We start from the raw sequence: 7,862 nt of genomic DNA, 5'->3' as shown, positions 1-7,862 counted from the left end.
TTTCTTGGAGAGGAGTTTTTCTACATCCCGGCGGCACTGTTCTATCTCTTTTTGTAATCTGGAGTACTGGTGAGGAGAAGGGGGAATGGCAGGGGTAGCGCTGGCAGTTGGAGGGGGAGTGGTGGTGCTGGCACTTTCTTCTTCAGTGGGATTATAGGGAGGGGATAAACAATCTAAGTGGTCCCATTTGGGGGTTTCAACTTCTTTATCGGTTAAGATGTTACTAACAGTCTGGACTGGGAACATATAAAACGCATTTGGACCAAGCCCTACATCTACTCATCCTAACCCAACAAAAAGCATATTCACTTTCTTCTAATGAAGGTGGTTCATTATTATTTGCATACATGCTTAAAGTCTGGCAAACCACAAACCCCAATCCTCATCAGATTCAAAGTTAGGCCAAAATACACTAGGAAGTCCTACAGGTTCTTTGGTCCAAACAACGACAATAACGAATCATTTTGTTTTTATCTTTATCCCTTGTACAAGAAGAATCACTCCAAAATCTCAACATCACCCCCCCCAAAGGACTGTCTGGGGGAACACTCCTGGGGTCTTTCTTATTACCCTCTTTTTCACTAGGCCTAGAATTATTTTTCCCCATTCTGAACAAAGACTTTACTCACACTCCTTCCTTTTGCTTCGTCCTTCTCCAGCTGCACCCTTCATGGGACTACAGAACCGCAGATCCAGACTCTGCACTGCTTTATACCCCTGTACATCTCAGTCACTCACACACACAGTCTCTCAGAATGCTCCCAACTACCAAGGCAATACCCGGGGTGGTGTGAATGGGTGATTTTGGATCCCAGACGAGCTCCCAAATTTGTGAGAAGCACTCCTTGCCCAATAACAACGGCTCAGGCAGTAATCAATACGAAGCACATTTTATTGAAACATTCTTGCAAGAACAGGTGATACAGCAAGCAGGCACGCCGGGTTTTGGCGTGTTTTGCTTTTATTCCCTATTCCCAGCTGAAAATTCCCTCCCATTTCCCTGTCACCTGGGTACTCCAAAGGGCATAGCCCAGCAGCCTAAGACTACTTCCCTTTGTCCCTCCCCTGCTTACTTCTCCTAATCAGTGAAGTAATTGATACAGGCACAGTGATATATTTATTCCCTTCTTTGGTACTATTACTCAAATTTGCCAGTCTCAGCAAAACGTTCCTCCTCCTGTGAAACTGCCGTTCAGGTATTGACTGGTTTCTCCTTTGTCTAAGGGGTGGGCATTCTTGCATGTCCCTGGGAAACCTTTGTGGTGTTAATCATTCCCTCATTGCAGACCAACCACGTCGTTCTTCTGCAAAAACTGGCCAAGCTGTTTCTTTGCAAAAACAGTATCTTAATTTTTCTTACACAGTTGGCCAAGGGGACCTCACGTGTGGCCATAGGTGGCTGCACAGACATCACTGGTGGCCAAGGGGAACTGCCGGTGGCCATGGGGACCAACGGCTGGCCACAGTGACCTCTCTGATGGCCTCTAGGACCCACAGCAGGCCACAGGGACATCGCTGGTGGCCACGGGGACCTATCTGGCATGATGAGGTGTGTCACGTGTTGAGGCTTGTTATGGCATATTCTGGCGCGTTGCATGTTGTCATGTGATGAAGCATGTTGAGGCGTCTTGTGCATTTAAGAGTGTTGTAATATGCTGAGGAGTGTTTTGTGTTGAGGAATGTTACAGTATGTTAATGCAGGCTGAGACAAGTTACAGAGTGAAAGGCTGTGTTGCAATTTGGTGCATGTTGAGGCATATTGCATGTTGAGCTGTGCTGTGGCATGTTGAGACATGCTGAAGCATGTTGCGTGTTGAGGCATGTTTCATTGAGGCATGTTTTGTGTTGGGGCGTGTTATGTCATGTTACAGCGTGTTGAGGCGTATTACAGCATTATGAGGTATGTTGGGGCATGATGAGGTATGCTACAGCATATTCCAGTGTGTTGCATGTTGTTGTGTTAAGGCATGTTGATGCGCGTTTTGTGTTGAGGCATGTTTTGTGTTGAGGCATGTTGCATCATGGTAAGGCATGTTGCATGTTGCATTTGCTTCATGTTGTAACGTGTTGAGGCATGTTGCATGTTGAGACGTGTTGTGGCATGTGTGTTGTGGCATGTTCATGTGTGTTGAGATGCGGGGTGTGTTGGGGTGTTTTGGAAAATTTCTTTCCGACTGACATCCAAATGTCACACTGTAGGTTACAGACAATGGACATTCTTGGAAGCCACGACTCACCAAAACCATGTCAGGACTCACTGTCACAAGTGACAAGGCTGCTGATGCTCCTTTTTTCATGACAAAGCCTGAAAAACACACAAAAGCAGCATCAGTTTGTCCCGTTTTGTCCATGTCTCTTCTTTGACCTCAACTGCTTTTAGCACAGATGCCATGGAAGAGGATCGAAAAAGAAAAGGTGAGGTCAGGCAGCAGCAGAGCTCTGGAGGCTGCCACCTGCAGTCAACCTCATGCCATGTTTTGTAAACCACATACCCCCACCCCCACAAAACAGAGAGACAAAAAACCTAGCACCTGGCCTCTTTTTTGTCTTCAGGAGCTCATCCCTGTCTTGGCACACTATCTTGTCAAAGCAGGAAGCACAGACAATCTGTATCCTGAGGACACCTGCACAGGATTAACGCGTGACTAGAAACAGTCCCAATCTCTAAGAGCGTGTTGATTTTGTGCTTTTAATAATTGTAACTCGATGGCAGTCACTGGTATGTCTGGGAGGAAACTAATTTGTAAATGTAACCTCTCCTTGGGGAAAAAAAAAATGTTAGAGGCTGAAAAAACACCCCATGATTCAGAGCTCCCACCCACAAGGGAGCTATGGGAACATTAACAAAAGTGAAGCCCAACAGCAGCAACATTCAGTGAAATTTGGCTTTCACTCTGATCGCATCCTTAAGAGACCCTCCAAAATCAACTGCACTGACACCACATACTAATAAAAATTGAGTTATGAATCAAAAAGCAAAGGCTGTTTCCAGGTTGCCCATAAAATTAGTATGAACAAACAGAAGAGAAACACTTGAGTTCAAAGAAGGTAACAGGCAACTCTTAGTTTATCCTAGGTGAAAGTTTGCTCTTTTAGCCCAAAGGAAGACATTCCTAACTACCTAACAATTCTGGTAGGAGGCACGCTCTATTAACTGCAATTCCTCATCAGCTTTTCCCCACTGGCAGCAAATTGGCATTTTCCGCAGGTTGGACACGGAGCATCTGTAGCATCCCTGAACTCGCAAACATTTCTCCCGGCCCCCTCCCCAGCCCCATGCGTGCAGTTACCTGAGCAGCAAGTGGAATCAACCCTGCAGGACTTTCTTCCCGCCCCACAGAAGGTGACCCTGGGAAAAGAAGAGGATAGAAATGACCTGTTTGTCACAGCCAGCCAACAAACGCTCCAATTGATGGCAGGTCCCACTCCCTACCACTGCCGGCAGCCTTGCCTCTGGCTAACGCACGCTCCAGGCAGCGGGCACCCCATCTCGCTGCACCTCCTGCTTGCTGCAGCTCTGGCTAATGCAAGCCCCCACTCTGCACGGCTCCATTGCAGCTCCTTCTCTCCGCAAGCGCCGGCTGTTTGCACCGCTCTGGCCTTTCAACCAGAGCGTCAGTCAATCACTATAAGAACTTGAACATGATGATTAAACATCACAGATGTACGTGGTATAAACATTAACTGGTTTGTATGACTAATTACTGAATACCTATCCTAAGTGATAGCACAGAGAAGAGCTGGACTCAAAGAGGGTGTGCGGGGTCTGAAGAGCGCCTCTTCCCCCCACAGACCACCTCAGATGTTGAGTTCAGGTGGGTGTGTGCCGGCCTGCCAAACTTCAGGGTCCGACGTGGCCAGAACCTCCACCTCCGGGGAGCCTCCCCACAGCCCACCCAGCCCCTGCTTTCCCCCGCAGCCCCCAACACCCTCCTGCCCCCCTCTGCAAAACCAGCCAAAATGGCTTCCGCTCTTGGCCCCCAAACCGTGCCCCTTTCTGAGCCCCAAAACCCAGCTGCTGAGCCTCTGGTCAAATCCCCAAAACGCCAGACTCCACCCCCGCTCCTGAGCACAAAGCCACACGACTCCCTCTCTCTCTGAGCCCCAAAGCACGAGGCTATGGACCTGGTCTCCGTGTCGGGCCCCAAAGCAGCTCACCCCACTCCCCACTTCCCCACTGCCTCTGCATCCTCCCCGGGCCATGCCCAGGGGCAGGGGGAGCGCAGCCACCTCACAGCCCGGCATCCCCAGGGCCCCACGGACAGTTTAGGGGAGCGCTGGGCAACTGCAGAGGGACCGGCACGGCAGCCTCGGGGAGCGCTGCGGAGAGAGCGGGCCCGGGTCTCTGCGGGGCGGCAGCGGCACGGCCCGGGCACCGCTTTCTTACCGCCGTTCCGGCCTTTTTTCTCCGGCAACGCCAGCACCGCACCCCAAAGCCCCCCCAGGCCGAAGGCAGCGCACGATGAGCCGGGCCCAGCCGCCCCGCTCCGACCCTACAACACCCCCCTCAGCTCCCCCTTTCCCCCGCTCCCACACAGGGTCCCCCCTCCCCCTTCCGCCGTCTCCCTTCGGAGCCCCATCAGGCGCCCCCACTGCTGCCGGCCGCGTTCCCCGCCCCTGCTCACGTCGAGGCAGTCCAGCTGCCTCATCACGACGCGTTCACGGCGGCACCGCGGGCCTGGCCCGGCTGAGCAGCCGTCCGCCAAGGCCGTGCTTTCCGCCAAGGCCGTGCCGCTCCGCTGTCATTTCGTGCCGGCCGCCATCTTCCCCCGGCGCCCTCCGTTTCCGGAGCGCCTCTGCCCGCCCGCGCTGCACGCCCATTGGTCGCGGTCCGGTGCCCGCCCCCGCCCTTGGAAGCCCCGCTCCCTTGGTCCGTCGCGCCGTTAATCCCCACCGCGTCCCACCTCGGCGAGCGTCCAACCAATCGGAGCGCGGCGCCCGCGCTGTGTTTTGGCCCACCCTCCTGTCTATCCCCCCGGAGCGGTTGCCATGGTGACGACACCCCGGCCGGGGGCGGCGGGCCGAGGCGGCTCGAGAGGTGGGGCCTGTGAGGGCCGGGGCCGAGGGGCGGCCGGTGTCTCCCCTGCTGCAGGGCCGGCTTTTGGTCCAAATTCTCGAACTGGGACAACCAGTGCCCCCAGTACACGGCGTTACCGCGGTCGCTGCTGTGTCCTTGCGAGCAGAAGGCGGTACTCGGGGCGAGGAGGTGGGGGGCGCATGCGCAGTACAGCGCAAACCCTGGTACTGCAGGTACCTTACTGGTGGCCACAGGGATCTTACTGGTGGCCAGGAGGACATCACTGGTGGCCGGGGGACCTCGCTTCTGCCCCCTGGGACCTCACTAGTGGCCACGGAGACCTCACTGGTGGCCACAGGGAGCTTGCTGCTGGCCACGGGGGCCCAAAGCTTGCCACGGGGACCTCACTGGTGGCCTCAGGAACCGCAGGTGGCCACAGGGACCCATGGATAGCCACAGTAATGGTGGCCACACATGTTGTATGTTGTGGCGTGTTGTGTGTACAGACCTCTAAAATAGAGATTCCAATTGTAGGCTTACCCACAGGCATTAAAAAAATCAGGACATGGCAATTGACTCAGGCAGCAGACTATCGATTTAAGCCATAGTTTGAAGGGTCTTTACCTTAGAGGTTGCTGAGTCTGGTGAACTGTAGGAACCAGGGCATGGCCCATCTATGGTTTCCAGAGAAACACCTGGGGTAACCTTGCCCAGGGTCTTCTTTCCTGTTCCATGCACTGGCTGGTCCACCTGGGAGAAGGCCAACCAGCCACACGTGTGTGGGTACACTTAGACTCTGAGCATAGGTCTTTTGTGGCCAGCTCCCAGGCCCTTGGGTCCCAGCTTTGCCATACTGGCCATCAGCTACTCAGCAGCTGGTCCAGTCTGAGGTTCACCAACTGGTCAAAACCACAGGTTTGGAATGGGGAGAACAGTTGCACCAATATGATTTAATATTGGAAATACAATTTAATAAGGGTATAGGACAGACTGCAGTTGCTCAGGCAGGCAAGGATACCTGGCACTGCTTACATGCCATTGGACCCTTTTCTTTCTGTTTTCCAGTGCTTGTTCCTCCCCTCATCCCTCCCTACATCTATTTCCCTAAACATCCCGTATGAAGTTTCATACAATCCCTAGGTTGTGCTGTGCGCCATCCCCAAATGCACCATCACTCCCTCCCGCCCCCTGCATCCCACTGTAAGTCTTGTATCACTACATCATTGCCCTTAGTCTTCATGACATTGCCAGGAGAGAGAAAGTTGCCTTCAGTAAGTTACCTTGGTGGGCTTTGCTGAGCAGGAAGAGGAGTGGAAACAGTTTGTGCTGGAGTTGCTGCTTCCTGTCTGATCAGACAGGTTCAGTTTTTGGAAGTGAAATGCATATTGAACTAAGGACAAAGAGGCGCGTGCAGCAAAGGATACCATGGTCATCTTACAAGGCACCGTAAGCTTGTCCTTGGTAGGGGTGAGCTCACTCCTGGGCACTGGAAAAGGAAGAAGCATCAGCTAGTCTGGGCAAAGCAGGGGTCAAGGTAAAGTGTGTGACCCCCCCCCAACTCTGACTCCCATCACCTCAGATATGTCTGAATGCAGGGAGCCACTAACCTCCCTTGCTTCTGCTCTGTTGGGATGGGTTGGGTTATGGTAGGATTAGGCAAAACAGATCCCAAGGACACAGTGCTTGAATGGGGGTCTCAGAAATTCCCCTAGTTCTGGACAGATGCAGAAGAAATTACTTGTAACCAAAAAAGCAAGTGCCAGCTGAAGATACAGAAAGGATTGTGGATGACTACAAAGTTGAATCATGCAGCTGGTGCCTTTCTTAGGCCAGCAGATGTGAGCAAGGTTAAAATGTGTGTGGGGGGGGGTGTCTCACAAAATTAGGGGCATGCTAGCCCACGGAACACGTGAATGAGGCTGAGCAGAGGCAATGCCTCACTGAAAGCAAGGAGACAGGCATTGAAAAAACATTTTGCACTTCCAAAAACTGCAAGCTCTGTGAACAGCTGCGCATGGACACCTGAGGTGGCATGGGAGGTCCTCAAGGACATAGGCTATATCCAAGACTACTAGCTTCTGGCTCTGAAGAAGGAAGAGTTAAGAGGCCATGATGGAGTGTCCAGACATATACCACAAACCATCTTGGAATATGTCATCATGCACCTATAGCTTGGAAGGACTTTGTCCCTAGCAGCATACAAGGGGCTTCATGGAGGAATTGAGGTGTACAGCAAATGTCTCCAGAGCTTCTTTCCCTGGAACTGAGCATCAACCAGGACTGTCAACTTAGGGTGGCATGGAAAACATAAGTCTCAAACTGGAGATGCAAAGCTCTTGGCCTCTGGTGAGAAGGGGAAGATGATCAGCATACACATTTAGGTGTCTTCAGTACTGGCTGGGGGAGGTTGGACAGCAGAGGTTGGCAGATGGAAATGGGAGGACCTGACATGCATGGAAAAGAATGAACATGGAAGAAGAGTGGATAGACAGGAATAAAGGTGATCTGTGGGGAAATGGAGGAAACCTGAGGGTGCGTGGAAGGAAAGGGAAAGAACCTAATGGCACATGGGGCTGATCTGGACCCACTACTGCACTCAGAAGCCTCCTTTCTTGCCTCAAAATGCCCCTTCCCAACTCTAGTCCCATTTTCTGCACCGAAACACCCGAAGGACCTCACTGCCCCTCTGGACTCTGATAACCGCGCCAGGCACCCACACCCCCCTTCCCCTTCCCTTCCCGAATACACCCGAAACATCCCCTCCCGCTCCTTGAGGCCTCGGCTCCCACCCCCTCCCCCCCCCCCTCCTCGGCCCTTCCCGCGCCCGGGCAGTCCCGCCCGGTCC

At 52.9% G+C, this 7,862-nt stretch overlaps 1 protein-coding gene across 1 annotated transcript in view; it reads left to right on the top strand.

The window, feature by feature from the left end:
- Nucleotides 1–4,989: 4,989 nt before the first annotated feature.
- The window catches only part of APBB3 (amyloid beta (A4) precursor protein-binding, family B, member 3), a 7,540-nt gene continuing 4,667 nt past the window's right edge, over nucleotides 4,990–7,862 (top strand). Inside the window, exons 1-2 of the mRNA XM_014959659.1 lie at nucleotides 4,990–5,250; nucleotides 6,372–6,463. Of these exons, the coding sequence (XP_014815145.1) occupies nucleotides 4,990–5,250; nucleotides 6,372–6,463 (353 nt within the window). The remainder of the gene's footprint in view (nucleotides 5,251–6,371; nucleotides 6,464–7,862) is intronic.

Source organism: Calidris pugnax, unplaced genomic scaffold (genome assembly GCF_001431845.1).
Source record: "Calidris pugnax isolate Ruff unplaced genomic scaffold, ASM143184v1 scaffold418, whole genome shotgun sequence".
In the NCBI taxonomy this organism is placed as follows: domain Eukaryota; kingdom Metazoa; phylum Chordata; class Aves; order Charadriiformes; family Scolopacidae; genus Calidris; species Calidris pugnax.
This window is presented reverse-complemented; position numbering and strand designations above follow the sequence as displayed.